The following is a 24,695-nucleotide window of genomic DNA, read 5'->3' on the forward strand; positions in this document are numbered from 1 at the left end:
ATAATTTAGTTAATATGTAAAGTTTAAAAAAAAGGCAATTTTATTCTTAAATATCTCTATATGCAGTGGTAAATATAAACAACCAACTATATGGTTAGGAAGCAAAATATCAAATCCACTCTGAGAATAACAGACAGAAGAGATATACTGTATATACGCTATTAGAGTAGATATACGGTATATACTATTAGAAGAGACATACTGTTTTTACCAATTTGTTGTTGGGCAGATTAAAAAAAACAAATTGTTGCAAAAACGCATTACATGCTTTTCTGCAGCTTCTCCATTGAAGTATATTGAACCAAAAAAGCACCATTTTGCGTTAAAAAAAAAAAAGTCCCTGACCCTTTCCAAATACACAGCGGCTGAAAAAAGTGTAGATGTGAACGTGTCCCATAGGAAATCACGATAAATGAACTGTAGTGCGTTTCTGCAAAAAGCACCAAAAAACACATACATGTGAACCAGGTCTAAGACGTTTAGTATTATAATGGGGTTAAAAAAAACTAAAATGAGCCCTTTATAGTAAAAAAAAAAAAAAAAAAAGCAGATAATCACTACTGTAAGAGGTTAATTTTTTTACTGTAGAACTGTGAAAGTATAATTTACAGTAGCGATTATTTGCTCTTTTTGTACTATAAAAGGGCTCATTTTAGTTTTTTTAACCCCATTATGTTACTGGCCGATATTAATCGATTATGAAAATAGTAATCGATTCATTTCATAATCGATTAGTTGTCGATGAATCGATTCGTTGTTTCAGCCCTACTTTATAATCTCTTTAATACAGCTTTACGTGTCCAGAATTTGACATGTGAATATGAAATGATCAGAAAACAACAACTTTGTAAACATTTTATTCATTCACATTTTTCTTGATACATTTTAAGACTGAGGTGACATTTATAGGAAGACATTTCATGGCAACCAATCAAATTCAGACCTGCATCGAAAAATGATCCATGGAGAATGAAAGTTGGAATTTGATTCATATGAGCCGATTCCATTTTTTTCCCCATCGACAGTTTTATAAATCAGATGTCTGGCAGTGTGAAGATTTCATATGGTTTCTGTGGCCTCGTCCACCCCGACATTGAGGTAAGTCGGTAGTGTTGGCTTCTATTAGCACTTTAACACACCTTTAGAATGCAACACAGGAAAGGATTGCAGCATGTCGAGTATATTGTGTAGGAGTGAAATCATTATAAATGATAACAACCTGCTGCAATACGTCTCAACATACGAAAAAACACGCGCTCTGCCATGAAGTTCATCCTAAAGGTCACAAACAATAATTGCACTTTATAACTTTGGTATTCCGCCCTGAGATTTCAAGAAAATAGGAATCCAAAGACACTGATCACTTTTTTTTTGCACTGAAAATGAAGTACTTTGTATGTTTGGTGTTTAAAGTGAGTCTTTGTAACAAAGAGATTAGAGTCTAAAGAGAAAGAAGGCAGAAGAAATTGTAACATCTATAGTGTGGGGGATGGATACATCTCAGTAGATCGGATACATGGAGGAGAAAACTATCACCAGCTAAAATAAGCTGGGAGAGGCCTGAGGGCGGAGTCACTGGTTCTCCAAATGTGGGTGGAGCTGAGAGGGTGAGAGAACCTCCCATCAGAGCCTCATCTATTGGGCCCATAGAGCGATGTGTGGTCACGGCACAAACCAACTAAATAGCACTTTATCTGTGGTCACCGTCCATTGGTGAACCATCTCATCACTGATATGGCTTGGATTTCCTGATAGAAAAGACGCAACCCCAACCAGGACTATTCTATGAAAGACCAATGGACCATCATGGATCCTCAGTGCTGCTTTTCCCGTGATTATTGACAACATGGAGTTGGTTCTGTGTAGTCACCTGGTATCCCAAGGAGGATAAAGTTCTGCTAAACCACCATGTCACCTATAATACACTTTCATTGAAAATGTGCAGCTGGTATGCCATAGGGGCCAACCTTGATTATTCTTCTACACTCCGCTCCCCCCTCTCCAGCCAGAAGCAGCCGGATCTCCCTTGTCTGAGGCTCAGTGAGTGAAGATCGGAGTCCCAGAGAATGAAGATCGGAGTCCCAGAGAATGAAGAGCAGCACATGAGAAGTTGTGGAGCAATGAGCCATGGAGATCCCAGAGAACATAGACAATAGGGATGAGCTCGGTGTTCGGCGAATACCGAACGTTATGGGCCGTTCGCACCAAATTCGTGTGGCACAAACAGCCCACAATGCCCTACGCCATCGCAGTGCATTGCTGGCTCATGATTGGCCAAGCATGCACTGTAACCCTGCATGCTTGGCCAATCACAGCACCGGCAGCGAGGAGAGCCATAATTGGCCACAGGCAGGATGCCTGTGGCCAATTATAGCTCAGGGGGGTTAAGTACACACCCCACACTATATAAGGCCGCCAGTGCGGCGGCCTTGTGTAGTGTGTTCCGGGGTGCAGGGAAAGAGCAGGATAGGCAGGGACAGTGTGTTCTTTTCTCGGGCATCTGCAGGAGTTAGTGGGTGTTGTGTGCCTCCAGCACAATATACACCTGTATCTACCCTTTATTGCTGGTGTTCTCTAATACAGGCATCTACAGGAGTTAGTGGGTGTTGTGTGCCTCCAGCACAGTATACACCTGTATCTACCCTTTATTGCTGGTGTTCTCTAATACAGGCATCTACAGGAGTTAGTGGGTGTTGTGTGCCTCCAGCACAGTATACACCTGTATCTACCCTTTATTGCCGGTGTTGTCTATTGCATATCTTGCATATTAGCCTTTAAAATTTGTACTTTTGATTTCGAACGTTCGAGTCCCATAGACTTTAATAGGGTTCTAAAGTTCGTACGAATTTTCGGGCCGTTCAAAGGTTCTGGTGCGCACTGAACCGGGGGGGGGGGTTCGGCTCATCCCTAATAGACAATGGGAGGCTAGAACATTCTCCTCCTCCCCCCCCCCCACTCTCTGCTCCTTCACTGATGAGTCCCTGTGTGCTTGTTTCCTCTGGAATTATTTATCAGTGTTTTATGGCTGCTGTAGACAAGTGATGGCGCCACGATCTGACAATATTATATCCCGATCCGACCAAGTGACACCAATACAGGGCGGCACAGTGGTGTAGTGGGTAGAACTTTCGCCTGGCAGTAAGAAGGGTCACTGGTTCGAATCCCAACCACGACACTACCTGCCTGGAGTTTGCATGTTCTCCCTGTGCCTGCGTGGGTTTCCTCCGGGTACTCCGGTTTCCTCCCACACTCCAAAGACATGCTGGTAGGTTAATTGGATCCTGTCTAGATTGTCCCTAGTATGTATGAATGTAAGTTAGGGACCTTAGATTGTAAGCTCCTTGAGGGTAGGGACTGATGTGAATGTACAATGTATATGTAAAGCGCTGCGTAAATAGATGGCTCTATATAAGTAACTGAAATAAATACATTTTCAGGAGTCTCTGTCCCGGAGATTTGTGTGATCCCCGGACACGGTCATAGATCATCACTTGAAGATGATGTGATATTCGGGGTAGGCCTGGATGTCATTAAATATCACAAACATTGAAGGATTCTGGAGGTCATCCGTCACGCTGTCATAAAGGTCGGTGGGGTTGGCTGTATTTTTAGCTGGAGGTGTTATCATCTCTTGGTGTCCAACACAGTAGAGTCCGGTGAGAACCCGGGCCAGGTGCATGTGTCTCTGTCCATTTCCATCAGGTTTGGAGTATGTGTTAATGGCAGAGTAATTTGCATTTACTGCGAAATAAGTTCCTTTTCCAAATATAGCAGCTGTTTGAAAGAAAGAGAAATGTCAAACATTATTATCACTTAAAGGGAGAGTTCCAGAGAAGAGGGGCAGCAAGAGAGAAGGTCCAGAGGTGCGGATGAAACATGGGAGAGAAGACACAATGGCTGAATTAACACCGCGTTTATCTGTTTTATAAATGTTGTTCCAATCTCACCCGGCACACATCAAAGCAGCATGCGCCTGTCAACTGGCCCAATTAGAAACAATAGATTTCACTATGGTGTAGCATTGGGACTGTGTTGAGAAATGCAGCTCTATGGACGTGGTGTGAATGGGCCCCATGATACAACTCACAGCACACAGGATGCCACAAGGAAGGCTTACTATACTGCTCTTGATATTACATTTTTCTATATATAATTAATACTTTATTATGACCAATTTTCCTTTAAGAAGTACCCTTGTCTTAATATATTGCATATATTTCTGTATTCCAATTAATATAACCCAAGCACGTACCCCCCCCCCCCCCGCCCTTTTTTCAATTACAAAATTTTATTAATTACTATTGTTTTTAATAATATTTAATAATTAACTCTTTTTATTGTTAATTGCTCTTTTAATTAATTTAAAAAAAAAAGTTTCCACCCAGAATTACAGAATTTATCGGCGTATAACATGCACTTTTTTCCCATTTAAAATCAGGGGAAAATCGCGGGTGTGCGTGTTATACGCTGAACTGCTGCCTCGAAGGGGAAGGAGGGGACGAGCGCCGCCAAATAGACAGAGCTGAGTGCACTGTGTACTCGGCTCCGCTTGCAGTCACGCCCAGTCCCGCCTTTTAGCATTTACGTCCCGCCATTGGACCGGTGTTATGTCCACCATAGGAGCCGGGCCAAGGGGCTGGACTGCGTGACGAGCCGAGAGGAGCCGAGTACACAGGACATCCGGCTCTGTCTATCTAAAAATTGAGTACCAGTAACAATTTAACCGGTTCCCGACCGGCGCACGCCGATGTACGTCGGCAGAATGGCACGGGCAGGCATATTGGCATACAGGTACGTCCAATCTTTGATGCCACCCTGCCATCGCAAGCGGGCATACCCGCGATCGTCTCACGGGACGGCTGAATGGAGAAATGCCATTGTAAACAGCATTTACACATTCTGCCTGGCAACTAGTGATGCGGATCTCTGCTCCATGTGATTGGAGCAGAGATCAGTGTTCACTAAATGAAAGCCCAACCCCCCCACAGTTAGTAACACACCCCTAGGAACACTTAACCCCTACACTGCCACCCACTGGTTAACCCTTGTCCTCATCAACATGGGGACAAGGTGCTTTGGGGTGGGGGGGGGGGGGGCGCGCGGCCTGATACGGCTCGGGGGGGGGGGGCGCTGGCTCGTCCCCACCCCCTTTCCTGACCGGCCGGGCTGCGTGCTCGGATAAATATATAAATGTGGATGTTTGTGTGCATATGTATATACAGTTGTGCTCAAAAGTTAGCATACCCTGGCAGAAATTGTGACATTTTGGCATTAAAATTGAAAATATGGCCGATCTTTTATTTAAGGATACCAATCACAAGAAGCCATTTATTATCACATCGTTTTTTGGATCCTTTTAAAATCATAATGATAACAGAAATCACCCGAATGGCCCTGTTAAAAAGTTTACATACCCCGGAATGTTTGGCCTTGGTACAGACACCACAGAAGGTGGCACACACAGGTTAAAATGGCAATTAAAGGTTAATTTCTCACATTTGGCTTTTTAACCACTTAGAGGGAGTCTGGCAAAAAAAAATTTTTTTCTTTTTTTTTAGTCAGCAGCTACAAATACTACAGCTGCTGACTTTTAAAATAAGGACACTTACCTGTCCCAGGGTCCAGCGATGTCGGCACCCGAGGCCGAACCGTCCCTTGGTCCTCGGCTGCTGCCGCCGCCATCTTGGGTGTGGGAATCAGGAAATGAAGCGTTGCGGCTTCACTTCCCGGTTCCCTACTGCGCGTGCGCGAGTTGCGCAATGAGATAGGAATGGTCCGCGCTGTCTCTGGGACCCGTGTGTGTCCCAGCAGGCAGCGTGGCAGGACAGGAAGAGGCATAGACTCCCGTGGGAGTCTATGCCCAGAAGTGGGTGCAAATACCTGTCTTAGACAGATATCTGCACCCCCCTCCCCCCTGAAAGGTGCCAACTGTGACACCGGAGGGGGGGAGGGTTCCGATGAGCAGAAGTTCCACTTTAGGGTGGAATACCGCTTTAAGGACCGAGCCTCTTTCTGAGATAAAGTTAAAAACATGTTTTTGTTTTGATAAAGTTAAAAACATGTTTTTGCTAGAAAATTACTTAGAACCTCCAAACATTACAATTTTTTTTTCTAATATCCTAGAGAATAAAATTTAGAAGAAAAAGAGAACGTTGGGACTTTAAATGAGGCGGTGACCGGGTAAGGTCAATTGCCTCCATCCCTATTTGAATAAAACAATCAGGATGACTGGGGGTTGGGACTTTAAATTAAGCAGGCAGGTGTAAAACATTTAAATTTATTGGAAAATCAATGGTAAGTTGCATGAGGGTAATCAAAGAGAATAAAATGGCGGTCGTTGAAATACTTTGTCACACTGTATTTGTGCAGCGGTCTTACAAGCGCACTTTTTTTTTTTAATTAAAAAAATACAATAAAGTTAGCCCAATTTTTTTTTTGATGTTGTGAAAGATGCTACGCTGGGTAAATTGATACCCAACATGTCACACTTCAAAGTTGCGCCCCGCTCGTGGAATGGCGACAAACTTTTACCCTTAAAAATCTCCATAGACGACGTTTAAAAAATTCTGCAGGTTGCATGTTTTGTGTAACAGAGGAGGTCTAGGGCTAAAATTATTGCTCGCGCTCTAACGATCGCGGCGATACCTCACATGCGTGGTTTGACCGCCGTTTTCATATGCGGGTGCTACTCACTTATGTGTTCGCTTCTGCACACGAGCATGGCAGGATGGGGCACTTTAAAAAAATAAAATGTTTTCTTTTTTCTTATTTATTTTACTTTATTTTATTTATTTTTACACTGTTTTAAAAAAAAAAAAGATCACTTTTATTCCTATTACAAGGAATGTAAACATCTCTTGTAATAAAAAAAAAGCATGACAGGTCCTCTTATATATGAGATCTGGGGGGGGGGGGGTCAAAAAACGGAAAATTGTATACTCACCTTTCCGTAATTTTCCTTTCCTGACGCATCCCATGGCAGCACACACACTGAGTTGTGACTCCGCCTCCACAACCTGATAGGACTGGTTAGCTATAAGATTTAAAGAGGAGTCCACCGCTGCATTCTCAGTAACTATCACCTTAGAGGGGTGGGATCTGTGTGCTGCCATGGGATGCGTCAGGAAAGGAAAATTACGGAAAGGTGAGTATACAATTTTCCGTTTTCCTGACGCATCATGGCAGCACACACACTGGGAAATAACTCGCTACATGGGAGGGTGCCTTTCAGAAGTTTTTTATTTACTCAAGTACAAGGTATGGATGAATTTGATTGAATAATTGATCTCCCGAACTCAACCGTAGTTAATTGAGCCGGATCTATTCTATAGTGCGACATGAATGTGGTTTTTGATGACCAAGTTGCTGCCTTGCAAATAGTCTCTGGTGATACTCTGTTGTACGCTGCCCATGAGGCCGCCTTCGCCCTCGTTGAATGCGCTTTCAGGTTTTCCGGTATTGGAAGGTGTTGAACTAGATATGCTTTCTTGATGACTTTAATCAACCATGAAGATATTGTCCTTGAAGAAGCCGCTTGACCTTTTTTGGCGCCATGCGGTATGACCAGGAGGTTTTCTGACTTCCTGAATGGAGCGGTAGCCTCCAGGTAGGTAGAGATTGCAGACTTCACGTCCAGAGAGTGCGGATTTCCATCTGTGTTGAGAAAAACAGGGAGATTGATCTCCGGATTAAAGTGGAAGCTAGATGCTACCTTTGGCACGAACTGTTCCGAAGGTCTGAGTACGACCCTCTCTGGGAAAAAAACTAGGTGTGGTTCTTTGAGTAATAGAGCTTGCAGCTCGGAGACCCTCTTGGCCGATGTGATTGCAACTAGAAACGATAGTTTTAGTGTCAAGTCTCATAGGGATATTGATCCCCCCGGCGAGAAAGGTTCTTTTGTTAAAGCTTCCAGGACGATCGATAGGTCCCAGGTCGGAAAAGTTGGTTTTCTGGGAGGCCTTATTTTTAGGCATGCCTTCTGAAACTGAATGATGAGGGGATTTAAAGCCCACTTGATTCCTGTCATTGCGGATATGGCAGAGACGTGACCTTTTAAGGTGCTTGACCTTAAACCTTTCTCTAGACCTAGTTGTAGAAATTCTAACACCTGAGAGACTGATGGAGAAAGGGGGTTCCAGGACTGTAGTTGGGCTACTGCGGAAAATTTCTTCCAAATCTTATTATATATGTTGTTTGTCGATTTCTTCCTTGCTTGTTGTAAGGTAGATATTACTCTTAATGAACAACCCTGATCTAGCAACCTTTCCCTTTCAGTTTCCAAGCCATCAGGTGTAATCGCTCTGGTGACGGGTGTAGGAATTGCCCTTGCGAGAGCAAGTCTGGGAACAGCGGAAGTGGGAGAGGCTCCTCTGTGTTCAATTGCAGGATGGTCGGAAACCATGGTCTTCTGGGCCAGAAGGGCAACACTGCTATTACTGTGGAAGACGAACTCCTCAGTCTGGCCAGAAAACTGGCTATCAGGGGCACCGGAGGGAATATGTAACCTAGGCGAAATTCCCAAGGATGGTGGAGACAGTCGATCCCTGTTGCTGCTGGATAGGCGGTCCTTGCTAAAAAGCGAGTACACTTGCGGTTCGCTGGAGTTGCTGCCCGATCCATATCGGGAACGCCCCATTTGTGTGTCAGAAGAGTAAAGGCCTTGTGACTGAGAGACCACTCATTGTTTGAAATAAATATTCGACTTAGGTCGTCGTTGGTTGTGAATCGCGGGTACGTATACTGCCTTCAAATCCGTCAGGTAGACTTGAGCCCACTCGATTATAGGTCGAACTTCCTGCATTAGGACCTTGCTTCTGGTGCCCCCTTGCCTGTGGACATAATTCACAGCCACTGTATTGTCCATGCGCAGGAGGACACTCTTCCCTGAAAGAAGGGGACTGAAAGTTAGAAGTGCTTGCCATGCAGCCCTGAGTTCCAGAACGTTTGAGACTATCCCCTGTGGACAGAAGGGCCAGCGGCCCTGTGCTCCCCGGTCTAGATGATACGCTCCCCACCCAAGATAACTGGCGTCCAACGTTACTATTTCTGGGAGTGGATGAACGATAGGATGACGGCATGCTAAATTGCTGGTTTGAGTCCACCATCGTATTGATTCCTTGACTGTCCTGGTGATTGTTATTGTTATTTGTTGTGACATTGACATGTGACATTGAAACCCCGTTCCATTGTTTTAGGAACGAATTCTGGAATACCCTCGAGTTCCATTGGGACCACTGAACCATTAGAAAGGTTGATGACATTGAGCCCAGAACGCTTAAGCATTTTCTTGCAGACAGGTGGTCTACTGACAGTATCTTTTTTACTTTGCGGATAAGAGGATAAAGTTTTTCCTGGGGAAGCCCTACTGTGTTGGATCTGGTGTCCAATTCGGCTCCTAGGAAGACCATTTTCTGTACTGGGACCAGGCTGCTCTTCCTCCAATTCACTATCCACCCGAATTGCTGGAGTGTGGAAATCAGAATTGAACGATGTCGTAGAAGTGTTTCTCGATTGTCTGCTAGAAGAAGAATATTGTCGAGATAGTGTAGGACTCTTAGACCCCTCTCTCTCAATAGTGCTATAACCGGAAGTAACACCTTTGTGAAGGTCCTGGGTGCTGTCGATATCCCGAATGGGAGGCTTTTGAATTGAAAGTGTTGCCTGCCTATCGCAAAGCGCAGGTACTTTTGAAAGGTTTGATGCACTGGAATGTGTAGATAAGCGTCGGACAAATTGACCGAGAGCATCCAATCTTTCTCTCCTATTGTTAGTAATATTGATTGGAGACTCTCCATCCTGAACGATTCGACTAGAATCATTTGGTTCAACTTTTTTAAGTCCAACACAGGCCTCAGGTCTCCCCTTTTCTTGGTGTTAAAGAAAACAGGAGAGTAAAAACCTTCTCCTCTCTGCTCCTGTGGAACTTCTATGATTGCTTGCTTTTGGAGCAACTCTATAATGTATTTGACCAAAAGCTTTCGTTTCAGGCGCAAAAAAGGTAGTTTGGTAGGCCTGTAGTGTTTTTTTTGTTTTTTTTGTGCTTGAACTTCCACCTGTGACCTTGCTGAACAGTGGATATCGTCCAGGGGTCCTTTATTTTGTCTATCCATACTTGGGCAAATAGCCTCAGCCTTGCACCTACTATTGCGGGCTGGGCATGCGTGGCATCAAAAAGATTTTTGTTGGTCTCCCGGAATGGTTGTCTTTGATTTTTGGACTCTCACAAAAGAGGGTTGTGTGCTTCGCCAATTCCGTTTGAATTCTTTCCCGGGTCTATAAGATCTTACGTCCCGGTACCTTTCTGGCAAATGTCGTCTGAAGGGCGGATTTCTCTGTTGCTTGGATCTTCTGTCCGACGGTATTAGACCCGATTTTCCCCCCGTGACCTTTGATATTGCGGAATCTTATTTTGAACCAAAAAGGTTAGTGCCATCATAAGGGATCTTACACCAGCTGGATTTGGAAGTTGCGTCAGCAACCCAAGGTTTCAGCCAGAGAGCTCTTCTGGAAGTTACTGAGGCTAGCATCGCTCTTGTTGAGGACCGTATAATGTCCACCGCCGCCTCTGCTACGAAATCACCCGCAAGGCTGAGTTTCTGCAGTGCTGAAATAATCTTGTCTTGGTCTGCTGTCTACCACGGGAGCGGAGATAAGAGGGTTCACTGCTGGCTCTTTTAGGGGATAGAGCTTTGCTAATCTGTTGTTCAAGCTGGACTTCTTTTCTGTTTTTTGCCATTCATCTTTTATGAGCTCCTCTAGCTCTTCAATAAAGGGGAAGACCTCAGGGTCTTTTTTTAGGTTAGGGAAATACTTCCGTAACTTAGGTGGGACGTCTCTCTCTTCTTCCCAACCGATCGCCTTCTTAACTGATTTCGCAAATGGCTTTATTAATGCAAAGTCGAAAACTGTAGGGGCCAGGGGTTCCTCATCCTCTGGGGAGTCATCTGGATCCTGAGGAGTGTGTGAAGTTGAGGCTGAGTTAGATGACCTGATTGGATCATATGCTGTCACCTGCAAAATTGTTTCTTTAACCGAGTCTCTTATTATATTGGAAGCTTCTCTTGCGTCAGCTTCTTTGTCTCGAGTTGCTTCCTCCAGACAGATTTGGCAAACAAGCTTACTAGGTAATGCTTGCGCTCCACAGACCCAGCAGGTATTAACCGCAGGACGGGTATGGTGCTCCTCTCGGTGTAAGGATGACGCTTCTCTGCGATGACGGGAAGACCTTGACCGACTACGCCGAGAGTGAGAGTGTCTTGAGGGGGAACGTTCCTTTCTTTTAGAATGGGATGACCCCGATGACCTGCCAGAGCTACCAAAATGAAAGGTATTAATGGCAGTGCTCTCTTTTTCTCCTCTTCACTACTTACCAATCCATACGTCCCCTTACCTTGTAGTTCTAGGATGGTCTACTAAGGCAGCAGTCTCCATAGGGAAGAATAGAGTACACCTGTGACCAGAGGTTTTCAGTGTAAGAGCCAATGCAGAGTATAGGCAGAAGGTGCTGACACAGAAATAAACGGTAAAGTAACATAAAGATGATAGAAAAAAGGCTTACCAGAGATCAAGGAGGACTTGTCTTGCAAGGCAGCAGGCTGTGTGCAGAGACCAGGATGATAGATGGTGTAGAAACACAAGCAGCACTTTAAAACGATAAAGCGAAAAAAAAGAAAAAAAAAGTGAAGAAAAGAGAAAAACGAAAACAAGCAGAAAGAGAGGCATGCCTGGGAAGTAAGTAGGAACAAAAACAGATAGGGGGGAGACCGCTGCAAAACATTAAAACCTCTTTAAGGTTTTGTCTTTTGAAGATCTTGTTTGTTGATTTTGTTGTCTTGCCCCTGAGACCACCAGAGTGGGGCCCCCTGCATTATAGCTCATTTAGAGACCGTACGGACAGGGGCTTCCAGGTAGGAGAGGCCGAACCTAGCTGGGGTAGTGCGGTAAGGGGCTCCTGATGTCCCATTCAGGTGAGGAAAAAAAGGAGAATGCAACGGTGGACTCCTCTTCAAATCTTATAGCTAACCAGTCCTATCAGGTTGTGGAGGCGGAGTCACAACCCAGTGTGTGTGCTGCCATGGGATGCGTCAGGAAAGAGTTTTTTTGGTCATATTTTAAATATAAATGGCAAAACTTCACGATTTCTGCCAGGGTATGCAAACTTTTGAGCACAACTGTGTATGTGTATATATATATATATATAGTGGCAGAGCGAGGTTCTGTCCCTATGAAATTGGAGGTAAAAGAGACACAGAGTTTGCATATCTGTGGACTGCAGGACTACAGAGTGTAGAGTTGTGGAGTTTAAATGGAGAAAACTGCTCTGTCAGGTTTTGCTAGCTCCGGATGGGATTCTGTAGTTTGGAGATCCCTGAGAATCATGGGTGGGACGGGATCTCCAACCCTGTGTCCGGGTTGTATGTATATGTACAATTTTTGGTCATTCCAGTTGTCATATAATTTTTACCTAATGACATCACTCTAGCGCCACTGATCACCACTGATTTTCGGTGAGATGCTGGGACTGGTAACAAGGCCGGCAGCCTCTGGACAGGTAAGGAGGACCCAGTTATTTTCAGTCATTACAACATAGATATCAATAGCCATTCTTTGCATTACAAACACATCCAGACCATTTTTTTATATTACAGACTACAAAGCACTCTGTGATTGGACAGGAGGGGTGGCCAGAGCAGCAGCATGCAACCAGAAGGTCCAGCATTGGGGTGCCAGAGTTATAGCGATAGCTCTACTCCCACCGCTCAGTAAAAATGAAAATTGCGAATTAAAAAGAGAAATCCACAAGGTAGCATGCACCACATTGGACTCAACCCATAAAACCCAGAAAAGTTTAGAAAGTGGCTGAATTTCTTGAGTTTAACTTTAAGCTGTCATTATTCCACTGAAATCTCTCACCATTTTTCCCTGCGTAGCTCCGGTTGAATCCATTTTGATTGACACGTTGGATGGAGTTGAAGTCGGTCCCATGGAAAAGTTCCTTCTCATTGTTGGTGGAACCGTTCTTGGAGTCAAAGTTCTGCTTCTTTATCTGGTAGTGGAGCCAGAGATCTCTGTTCTGTACACGCAGAATCTGGGGGGGGACATACAAAGGCTCAGATTATACAATGTTCTACCAGTAAACTCCAGAGTGTCCCCCCCCCCTCCCCCACTATACAGGACATAGTCTATGAAGAATACAATGACACCTCGAGTATCAGACAACTCTAACATGATGTTCTGGTGGAATATTCTATTGAAGGTTTATGTCTGCCCAGTCCATAGTGCCGGTCATTATTAACTGGAGTGCCCAGTTCTTTGTGCCATGCCGTTATAACCAAACCTGAACCTGAACCCGGATTATATGCCCTCTGTTGGAGCAGTCTGATTACCCTTCCTGCTGACACCTGCTGGACACTCAAGAGAACAATGAACATTAACACCACTAAAGCCAAATCCCTTTAAAGCGGAGGTCCACCCTAAAGTGGACCTTCCGCTCATCGGAACCCTCCCCCCCTCCGGCGCCAAAATTGGCACCTTTCAGGGGGTAGGGGGGTGCAGATACCTGTACAGTACAGGTATCTGCACCCACTTCCGGGATAGCTCTCTGCGGAAAGGGGCGTAGATTACGCCCCTTTCCGCAAGTGCCCGCCCCTTTCCGCAAGTGCCCCGCTGCCTGCTGGGAAACACACAGATCCCAGAGGCAGCGGGGACCGTCCTTATTGCGCAGCGCGACTCACGCATGCGCAGTAGGGAACCGGGAAATGAAGCCGAAAGGCTCCATTTCCTGATTCCCATACCCAAGATGGCGGCGGCAGCACCCGAGAGACGACCTAGAGATCGGCTTTGGGTGCCGACATCGCGGGCGCGCTGGGCGGGTAAGTGTCACTATTTTAAAAGTCAGCAGCTGCAGTATTTGTAGCTGCTGGCTTTAAAAAAAAAAAAAAAAAACGTGGAGTCCCGGCGGACTCCCGCTTTAAGATCGTAATATTGTATTTTATTTTTTCATATAAGAATTTATCAAAAATTCTTGTATGACAACGCATGACACTAAACCCGCCTTATATACACTGATCAGCCATAACATCCTGACCACCGAAAGGTAAGGTGAGTATCTGATTATCTCCTTACAATGGCATCTGAAAGTCAGTAGGCTATAGGAACATGTTCTCCCTGAAGTTGATGTGTTAAAAGCAAAAAAAAATGGACAAGTGGAAGGATTTGAGGAACTTTGACAAGGGCCAAATTGTAATGTCTAGACAACTGGGTCAGAGCAACTCCAAAACTGCGGCTCTTGTGGGATTTTCGCTGTCTGCAGTGGTCAGGACTGACCAAAAGTGGTGACAGTGTCATTGATGGGAGTCGGGAGTGAAGGCTTGCTGATGGAAGTAGGGAGGCAAGGCTCTTTGATTGGGGTGGGGGAGGGTAGGCTGGCCAGTGTAGTCTGATCCAATAGAAGAGCTACTGGAGTTCACATTGCTGGTAAAGTGAATGTTGGTTCTGATAGAAAGGTGTCAGAAGAAGTTTGTTGTGTATGAAGATGTGTAGCCCCAGACCAGTCAGGGCGCCCATGCTGAGCCGTGTCCACAGCCAAAAGGGCCTACAATGGGCACAGGAGTATCAGAACTAGACCATGGTGCAATGGAAGAAGGTGGCCTGGTGTTGACTTGGCCTCCAAATGATCCAGATATCATTCCAATTGTGCCTCTTTGGGATGTGTTGGAAAAACAAATCTGATCCATGGAGGCCCCACCTCACAACTTACAGGACTTAAAGGATCTGCTACTAAGGGCTTGGGACCAGATACCACAGCTTACCTTTAGAGGTCTAGTGGTGTTCATGCCTCTAAGTGATATGGTGGGTGGTCATCGTGTTATGGCTGATCGGCCTATATAAAAACTGAAAACTTTGTTACAATATGCCCCTGACTATAAAATACCCGCATTTAATCAAGCTGTGCAGATACAAACGCTGTCCATGAAATCTACGCCCAAGATGTTGTGTCCATAAATGTTAACTTATACAGTATATGTAAACAGGCTTTAGTGAGATTAAAGGTCCATATTTCATCAGTAAGGTGATATCCACTTAAAGAATATTCTCTTCTAGAACATTCTGTGTGCTGGGCGGAAGGAGGAAGCCCCATGGCACAGGAACTCATACCACAAAGCTCTCATGGGCCCAACCACATGGGTAGGTGGGAGGGGGCCACACATGATGACAACAATATGCTTCTTCCCAGGTGGCAGAACTTCGTCAGGATGATTTATATCTATAACAATGTACACTCGTGTCCCCTTTATGGTCATTTCAAGGCATATGCAGACTGGAGGATATGTAGAAGCATATAATAACATATTTCCTATGTGCGTAGGCCGTGTCTTGTGGCTATTCAAGATATTGCAGGATATTAAATTTGTTAAACTTGATTGTTTTTATCTTATTTTATATTAAACCATTTTTGATTCAGTGTATCATAAGAGATTGTTAAATTGTGAGGAATGTTAATTCCTTGTTTAACTTATATGGTATCAAAGTGTTCAAAATATACTGTAAATCTAATGGAATTCCTTCTGCAAAAATGTGAGTTATTACCTAATAACTGCTTTTCCAGGAACCACTCAGTTTACTAAAGATGAATTGAAAAGGTAATAATTTGTGTTTTCCCAAGTCATCCTCCAAGATGGTCTCATGAGATATCTAAGGAGGGACCCCAGCCTGGAGAACCTTTAGCTCAAGGCCAAGTCTTGGCCAGATATTAGGTCAGCCCTGTAGTGACTCACTTGACCAGGCAGCAGCTATGCAGATCTGCTCAGGGGTGGCCCCAGCTTTCTCTGCCCAGAAAGTGGCAATAGACTGAGTGAGTGAACTGTGTTTCTGGAAAGACATGTCCTTGTCTTTGCAGTTATATGCCAGTTTGATGGTAAACATGATCAATCTAACAGTACATAATTTGGAGGCTGGCTTCCTCGTGTTGACTCCCCTGAAAAGAATGAATAGAGATGATGATTTTCTAATCTCTTTGGAAACCTCAAAGTATTTTAGGATACATCTCCCTGTATCCAAAGTAGCCAATTGTTCCCTTCTATGGTTGCTATGGATACAGCAAATTAATGGAAGAGCCACCTAGAAACAAAGGATCCACTCAGCATAACATTGTCCTGGAAAATAGTAAGTTGTGGTTCTTTTACTGGCAGCGCCTTCAGCTCACTCACCCTCTTAGTCGTAGTGATCGACATTAGGAAAGCTAGTTTAAATGTACTGTAATCTACCTGGGGGAATCTCATCCGGTTGCCTTGTGAGGGCTTACAAAACCACAGTTAAGTCCAAACTGGAGCAGCTGAGCAGAGCGGACTCAGAGATAGTGCCACAAAAAAATATCTTCACTGGTGGATGATTGGCTAAGATGTGTTCCAGATATACACAGCTGCTATGTGCACTATAAGGTTACTAGCTGACAGCCTTATATCCGTTCTTTTCTGAAGGAACCTTAGGATGGCTTCCCAATCCATGTTGGACGCCAAGATCCATAGGTTTTCCAGACTACCGTAAATCCTTTTGGTTACTTCTTGCCTACACTTAAGGAGTGTCTTCACCACTCGCATCGCAAATTCCTTTGCAAGCAATGTGCACAGTTCAGGATCCATCAGGGCAGATTTATGTGACAATCTGGGGGTGTGACATGTGGTACTGTTGCAAGTCCTTCCTTCCTGTAGAAAAGGTGGTTCCTCTGCAAGGCCCCTTTCACACGGACAGCTGTTCTGCCGCAGTTTAGCATGTTTTTTTTTTTCCGGTGAAATTCAAGACTCCAGGCACAGCGATCAGCTGCATTTGTACAGTGCAATTACCTGCGTTTATGTGCGTTTGTGTGCAGTTGCGTTCAGCTGCAGTTATCTAATATAGTTGTTCCCATAGCAACCCTTTTAAAAAAAATTTTTTTTTTCTTTGGTCCCTTGAATCCCTTCTCACACTGCTATCCGCAGTTGACACAAAAGACTGTGATTACCTGCGGTTATGTGCATATAGCTGCCCTACATCGCACCTGGACGCATTCAATTCTATTTTTTCTATTCGCCCCGAACCGCATGTAATGAAATCGCAGCTAAACGCTGTGTGTGAATGGGGCCATGGGAAAGCATTGTGTGCTTTCAGCTGCGGTAGAAAACGATAACATCCGCCGCTAAAAGCACCATTCTATCCGTCCGTGTGAACGGGGCCTAAAGACCCATGCCCTGGGGCTACGACTATCACCTGAACTATATTTACAAAAAGGGTAATGAATGTGGCATGTGGTAGTAGGCACAAGGTGGACTGGGGACATTGTCTGTCAGTGGAGCTCCAAAGACATGCAGGTAGGTTAAATGGCTTCTGTCCAAAATTGGCCCTAGTATATGAATGGGGACCTTGGATTGAGGGTAGGGACTGATGTGAGTTCGCAATGTACAGGGTTAGGGACAATTGTAGACACGCACTCAGGTTGAAATGGATGGACTGGTGTCTTTATTCAACCTTACTACCTATGTAACTATGGTGCTGAGGTGGCATATACCATAGCGCAACACCGAACAGTGTTGAAAAAGTGAATAGGCCTGGGAATGTGATCCCCATGTGATGGTGTATAACTGATAGACAGGGACATCTGGGAACAAGTACTAAAATGATGTGTAAACATAGCAATAATAAATTGTATATAATTATGAATGATAATAAACCCAGTGTGGATCCTGAGAAAGTGATGAAAGGAATGGAAAGTGAAAATGTGATGGTGGTAAGAGCCTATATCTAGGAAGTGGGTTGGGTAAATATATATGTGTGTATGTATGTGCAATATATATATATAATATATACACACACCGGTTCAGGATCCATCATGACAGATTTATGTAACAATCTGGGGGTGTGAGATGTGGTACTGTTGAAGTCAGTCCTTCCTTCCTGTAGGAAAGGTGGTTCTTCTGTAGAGAACCATGTTCTGGGGCTACGACTATCTCCTGAACTTTGTCTGCTTGGATTTCTTTAGCACCCTGACAAGTAACTATCAGGGGAAACAAATATTCTAGGCAAAAGTTCCACAGAAAATTCAAAGCATTAATGCCCAGCATGTGACCATCTTGAACACCAGTTGGTGGAGTTCCCATTCTCCAGGGTCTAACCAACCTCTGCTTGGTCCGCCGACTAGTTCCTTTCTCATTATATTTGCACTGTGGAGATAGAGACACGTTTTTATTTATTTTTTCTGAACACATCAATAGGCAGATAGCCACTTCTAGTAACCTTTGGGATTCTGCTCCACCCAATGGTTTATATAGGCCACCATCGTGATGTTCCCTTCCAGGACTAAACTGTCCATGTGTGCCCCCCATCCTTTTGCTCTTGTGCCCATAGTGAAGCAAGCCTGACATGGATTAGACAAGAGTCTTCCCTGCTGTAGGAATGACCTTGACTCCCACCACCGAAGGGATATTCTGACATGATGCAGGATATGCACTGTAATATCCGGGGTCTCAAATGATCTGTTTCATTGTGAGAGGAGAAATTCTTGTAATTCCCTCATGTGAAATTCGCCCAATGGACTCCTGGGATATGTGATGTCATCAAGCCCAGTATCAACATAATTCTTCTTGGCGGCGATCAGCGTTTTTTTTTTTATTGTGACTGCGACATTGTGGGGGACCCATCGGACATTTTTGACACATTTTTGGGACCATTGTCATTTATACAGCAATCAGTGCTATACAAATGCAGTGATTCCTGTGTAAATGGCACTGGCAGTGAAGGGGTTAACCCAGTGGGTGGCAGTGTAGGGGTTAAGTGTTCCTAGGGGTGTGTTACTAACTGTGGGGGGGCTGGGCTTTCATTTAGTGAACACTGATCTCTGCTCCAATCACATGGAGCAGAGATCAGCATCACTAGTTGCTAGGCAAAATGGAGAAATGCTGTTTACACGGCATTTCCTCCATTCAGCCATCCCGTGAGACGATTGCGGGTATGCCCGCGGCGATCGAGTCCGCGGGACCCATGACCAGACTCACGGGGGTCCTTACCGGCACGCAAGCGCGCCGGCGGCGGCACACTCGCGGTGGCAGGGCAGCATTGAAGATTGGACGTACCTGTACGCCAATATGCCTGCCCGTGCCATTTTGTCAACGTACATCGGCGTGCGCCGGTCGGGTTAAAGTGGTTGTACTCTCCCAGCTGAGATTTATAAAAGATATAGTAAACTACTCCTCCCTCTCCTATTAGATACCCTGAATGCCGCAGCATGATTTGGAAGGCTTCCCCAATCCATGAATGAGGCAGTCATAGTGGTCATACACAAGCCTGGCAAGGATCCACTGTTACCCGACTCGTATAGGCCCATTTCACTTATAAATTCAGACATTAACCACTTACAGACCGGACCATTTTGCTGGTCAAAGACCAGACCACTTTTTGCGATTCGGCACTGAGTCGCTTTAACTGACAATTGCGCGGTCGTGCGACGTGGCTCCCAAACAAAATTGACGTCCTTTTTTCCCACAAATAGAGCTCTCTTTTGGTGGTATTTAATCACCCCTGCGGTTTTTATTTTTTGCGCTATAAACAAAAATAGAGCGACAATTTTGAAAAAAACGCATTATTTTTTACTTTTTGTTATAATAAATATCCCCCAAAAATATATAAAAAAACATTTTTTTCTCTCAGTTTAGGTCGATACGTATTCTTCTACATATTTTTGGTAAAAAAAATCGCAATAAGCGATTATTGATTGGTTTGCGCAAAAGTTATAGCGTTTACAAAATAGGGATAGTTTTATAGCATTTTTATTAATAATTTTTTATTATTTTTTTTACTAGTAATGGCGGCGATCAGCAATTTTTATTGTGACTGCGACATTGTGGGGGACCCATCGGACATTTTTGACACATTTTTGGGACCATTGTCATTTATACAGTAATCACTGCGATATAAATGCACAGATTCCTGTGTAAATGACACTGGCAGTGAAGAGGTTAACCAGTGGGTGGCAGTGTAGGGGTTAAGTGTTCCTAGGGCTTTCATTTAGTGAACACTGATAGGCAGAATGGAGAAATGCTGTTTACAACGGCATTTCTTCATTCGGCTGCTCCGTGAGACGATCGTGGGGATGCCCGCGGTGATCGAGTCCGCGGGTCCCGCGACCGGACTCACGGGGGTCCCGACCAGCGCGGGAGCGCGCCGCCGGTGGCGCGCTCCCGATGGCAGGGCGGCAAATTTAAAGGGACGTACATTTACGCCCATTTGCCTGCCTGTGCCATTCTGTCGACGTACATCGTCGTGCGCTGGTCGGCAAGTGGTTAAACTATTGGCTAGGGTTCTAGCTACGAGACTGGCGGGAGTTATATCGGGTCTAGTGCACTTGGATCAGTCTGGTTTAGCTCCCCCCTCCCCTACGTGTTTCGTCCCCGTAGACATACTGAGGGGAAATGGAGTTCTCTATTTTCCCTCAGGATATCTACATGGATAAAACGCATAGAGGGCAAAACTTTGGGGCTGATGTCATCATGCATGTGCACTGGGTTGGATGGCATGCTGTATTGTTATTAGCATGTGTTTATATCCCTTTGGTTTCAACAAAGTGGCATTGTTTTAGTGGTTATGCACTATAGTCCTCTTCTTTCTTTTGTAGTAACATTGGGCTGCTTATGAGAGTGTGAACGAGTCTGGGATTGTCCAACTCACCATTAACCAGTAGCCTTGTCCTGATTAAATGACCACCGTGGCTTTATTTTCAAGTGCTTTGGACCTCTGTAATTTGGATTCTGATGTTTGGGTAAGAGGATAGTGTTAAGGGGGGTAAGAGGATATTGGTAGCGGGGCATAAGCACTTTTGGAGGTTCAATGCACAATTAAGATTGTGTAATTTGCATTTATTGCTGAAGTGGACTTACATGTCTCAGTGGTGCAGATCCACTATTTATATACTGTGTTTCACTTAATTCACGTTATGTTTGAATTTCACAATTTTAAAGGGACAGCACACTTTGATACACGTAGCTATTTTTATGTTGTTTATCCAAAAATGTAGGTGTGCAGCATCTGTGGGTCGTAAGCAGGGCTGGACTTACCATTGGGCTTGACTGGGCTCAAGCCCATGGGCCCCGCCCAATAAGGGGCCCCGCGGGCCCCCCTGTTTACGTTTTAAATACTGTATCTTCTTTACGTTTTAAACACTAGGTGTCCGCGCTATAGCCGAAAGATGGCTGCAGCGTCGACTCCAATTGCCGGGAGGACGTCCCTGGACGTTCTCCTGTTTACTTCACCAATGCTTGTCCCTTGGACATAGGCAATTACAGATCGTGCTAAATGGCTAATTACCACTCGATCACAGTGTCCAATGGGAGATGATCTCATATGTAAACATATGAGATCATCTCTCATCGCCAGCTCTCCCTCCTCCCACAGAGACAGTGTGTGAAGAGGGAGAGTGAACAGCGGCAGCGTCAAGGTAAAAAAAGGGGGAAAAAAGTGCTCACAGTGCCACATGTCCCCAGTGCCATGTATAAGTGCCATCTGTCATCGTTGTCACGTGTCATCTGTCAGTGTCACGTACTAGTGCCACATATTAGTGTCATCTGTCATCAGTGTCACGTATTAGTGCCATCTGTCATCAGTGCCACATATTAGTGCCATCTGTCATCAGTGTCACGTATTAGTGCCATCTGTCATCAGTGCCACATATTAGTGCCATCTGTCATCAGTGTCCCGTGTCATCAGTGCCATGTATTAGTGCCATCTGTCATCAGTGCCACGTCAGTGTCACATGCCATCAGTGCCACGTCAGTGTCACATGTCAATGTCCTGGTGCTCCAGGGCCTTCAAAAGTGTAAGCCCTTGTACACATGGTCGGATAATCTGTCGGATTGCGTCTTATCGGACCGTGTCCTCAGATAATCCGACTGTGTGTGGTATGCATCGGACTGATTCCGTCCGAATCTCCGTCCGACCCAATTTTCCAACATGTTGGAAATATTTCCCGACCAAGTGGGCCGGACGGACCTAATCCGATCATGTGTAGAGCATTTTCATCGGACCAAGTGCCGCGCATGCTCAGATCAAATTCCTACATCAAAGCTATTGGCTACTAGCCTGAATGTAGTCCCATCGTAACGAAATGACATCATCACATTCTGAATGATCGGATTTTTCGACAACTTAGTCCGACCGTGTGTATGCAACAGTTTCGGACAAAATCCGACTGACAAAATCCGACGGATTTGGTTGTGGAAATCTCCGACCCGTGTGTACAGGGGCTCACAGGTGGTCAAGAAGTTAGATGTGTCATTTATGCTCCTAGAACACGTGAAGGCGCTCCCTGAATGTTGGGCCTCTCCAAGTGGCCAGGCAGTGAAAAAGTCCCACACATTATCATAATACTCAGGAGGAGGAGCAGAATGTAATTTGGGGTGTCATTTGTGGTATACACATGCCATGTGAGAGAAATAACCTATTACAATGACAATCATTGAGATTAATTTAATTTTTTTTTTATAGAATTCAGCAATTAACATCAATTATGTAATTTTGTTTAGTTGTTTGTTCAGAATCGCGATCTCTATTTTTATTCTCAGTTTATCCTGAATTGTGTAGCTCTAATACATACCTTGTGTATGTATCATTTTGTTCTATTTAAAGCAATGTATAGACGGTAGGGCCCGAAAGTGACTCAAGCCCAGGGGCCCCCACCACCCTAAGTCCTGCCCTGGTCGTAAGGACCGAGTATAATAATGGGATTTATACACTTTGTAATCATACACAAGCGGGAGGGTGATATTGTACTAAAAAGATAAAGATGAAGAGGACTGGAGGGCCTGAGCCTCTCGTATCTACAAAGGGATTATGACTATGGCCTTAGTAGAGGCTGGTTATAAAGTTTACTGTCTAGATGGTACTTAAATCTGTTTTCAAAAAAGCATGCCGGATCCATTTCCTTATGTTTCTGGAGATGCGGCCAAGTGGGAACAGTCTTACATGTGTGGAGGACATGCCCTAAGGTTAGTCGTTTCTGTAACCATGGTATTACAAAAAATACTTCTACTTGCCCTCCTAAATGAGCCATGTGATAGACTCACCCGTGACAGAGGCTTTTGGACGGGACTGAATACTAGCCTCACCGATAATGGGCCCTGGATTTTAAGGGAACAATACTCTTTGTGAGCTGTATGCCTGGGGACCCTTGAATTCATGTTACTTTGGATTCAAGTTCATGTCTCCCCAAGACACACAGACTCTGGGAACCATGTATAGGGCCTATATGTCATATTATAAATGGTGACTGCTTCATACTGTTGGGCCTCATAGCAGATGCTGATGTCACCAACTCCAGCCACCTGTCTGTCTGTTGTCTGCTATAATGTGTTTATTGTAAATAAGTCTAGTGTGGGCTCCAAGAGTCTTTCACCCATTGTTGTTTGTGCTAATTACCTCTGCTATTGTCTGTGTTTATATTAATGATAATGTGTATTGTAGTTAGTGAACTAGGAGACGACAAGGCTGACCTGAAAGGTCATATCTCTGAGTCACCTAGTCTGGTTAAATGATTAGTTAATTAGCTCACGTTAATTAGGTTTCTGGTTGCAGTTTGTATTGTCATCCTGGTGTATATATTTGTGTGAGATCTCAAATAAAAACAGTCTATTTTTAGTTCACTCCAAGACTGGTGTTGTCTGGTTCTTGGGGGTTTCTATAGCCAGATCCATTGGTCTCGTGTTCCAGAACTTGGGAGGCAGCTTCTTGATGGAAATACCCAACAGGGTGTCCAGAGTACGTCACAAGCCAGTTGAAAATATTCCCAAGAACACAAAACATGAATCCAATTTATATTCTTATCGACCAAGAAGGTGATTGCTACTGCCTGGAAGAGCTCTGTGATTGACTTATTCTTGCTGAAATGTAAACTTTTAATATGCCTAACAAACACAAAAAAATGGAAATGGACTTCTAGACAAGGACCCCCCTCCTCCCCCCTCCTCTCTCCTCTCCCCCCTCCCCTCTCCTCTCCCCTCTTCTCTCCCCTTCTTTCTCAGACATAGTCTTTTCTCTTCCCATTCCTATTTTTCTTATCCTTCCTTTCTCATACTCGACCTCCCTTTCTTTCATTGTTTAACATTATGGAATATTGCGCTCACACATTTATATTCTTGTATTGCTACGTACTCGAATCTTCTATGTTTACATGAGCACATTAGCCTACATCACTTTTTCAATAAGTGGGGCTATTAATGGGTACAACTTCAGGGCTCGATTTGGTTGCAATTTTTCTCGAATGCCCCGTACACACGAGCGGATTTTCCTTCGGAAAAATCTTGGATGGCTTTTCTGACGGAATTCCGCTCAAGCTTGGCTTGCGTACACACCGGTCACACAAAAGTTCTCTGAACTTTCGACCGCCAAGTACGCGGTGACGTACAACACTACGACAAGCCGAGAAAATGAAGTTCAATGCTTCTGAGCATGCGTCAAATCGTGTAGGAATTTTGCGCATCGGAATTGGTACAGATGATTGGAATTTCCGATCGAAAATTGAGAACCTGCTCTTAATCTTTTGCTGGTGGGAATTCGGCCAGCAAAAGTCTGATGGAGCGTACACACGGTCGCATTTTCCGACCAAAAGCTCTCATCGGTCTTTTGCTGTCCGTATTTCCAATTGTGTGTATGGGGCATTTGATTCTGCTCCCTTCCCC

The 24,695-nt window shown here is 44.6% G+C and overlaps 1 protein-coding gene across 2 annotated transcripts in view; it reads right to left on the minus strand.

Annotated features, from left to right (window-relative positions):
* Window positions 1-841: 841 nt before the first annotated feature.
* The window catches only part of LOC143925142 (protein mono-ADP-ribosyltransferase PARP14-like), a 391,904-nt gene continuing 368,050 nt past the window's right edge, over window positions 842-24,695 (minus strand). The window contains exons 15-16 of one of the 2 annotated variants that reach the window (XM_077449758.1): window positions 12,913-13,087; window positions 842-3,774 (exon numbers count right to left, since the gene is read on the minus strand). In XM_077449758.1, coding sequence (XP_077305884.1) covers window positions 3,488-3,774; window positions 12,913-13,087 — 462 coding nt within the window. In that variant the 3' untranslated portion in view covers window positions 842-3,487. Of the gene's footprint in view, window positions 3,775-12,912; window positions 13,088-13,205; window positions 13,401-24,695 lie in introns of those variants that run through there. The other variant, XM_077449759.1, reaches the window with a different exon arrangement.

This window comes from Lithobates pipiens, unplaced genomic scaffold (genome assembly GCF_037356315.1).
Source record: "Lithobates pipiens isolate NorthernLeopardFrog02 unplaced genomic scaffold, aLitPip1_a1.2 Scaffold_22, whole genome shotgun sequence".
Classification (NCBI taxonomy): Eukaryota; Metazoa; Chordata; class Amphibia; order Anura; family Ranidae; genus Lithobates; species Lithobates pipiens.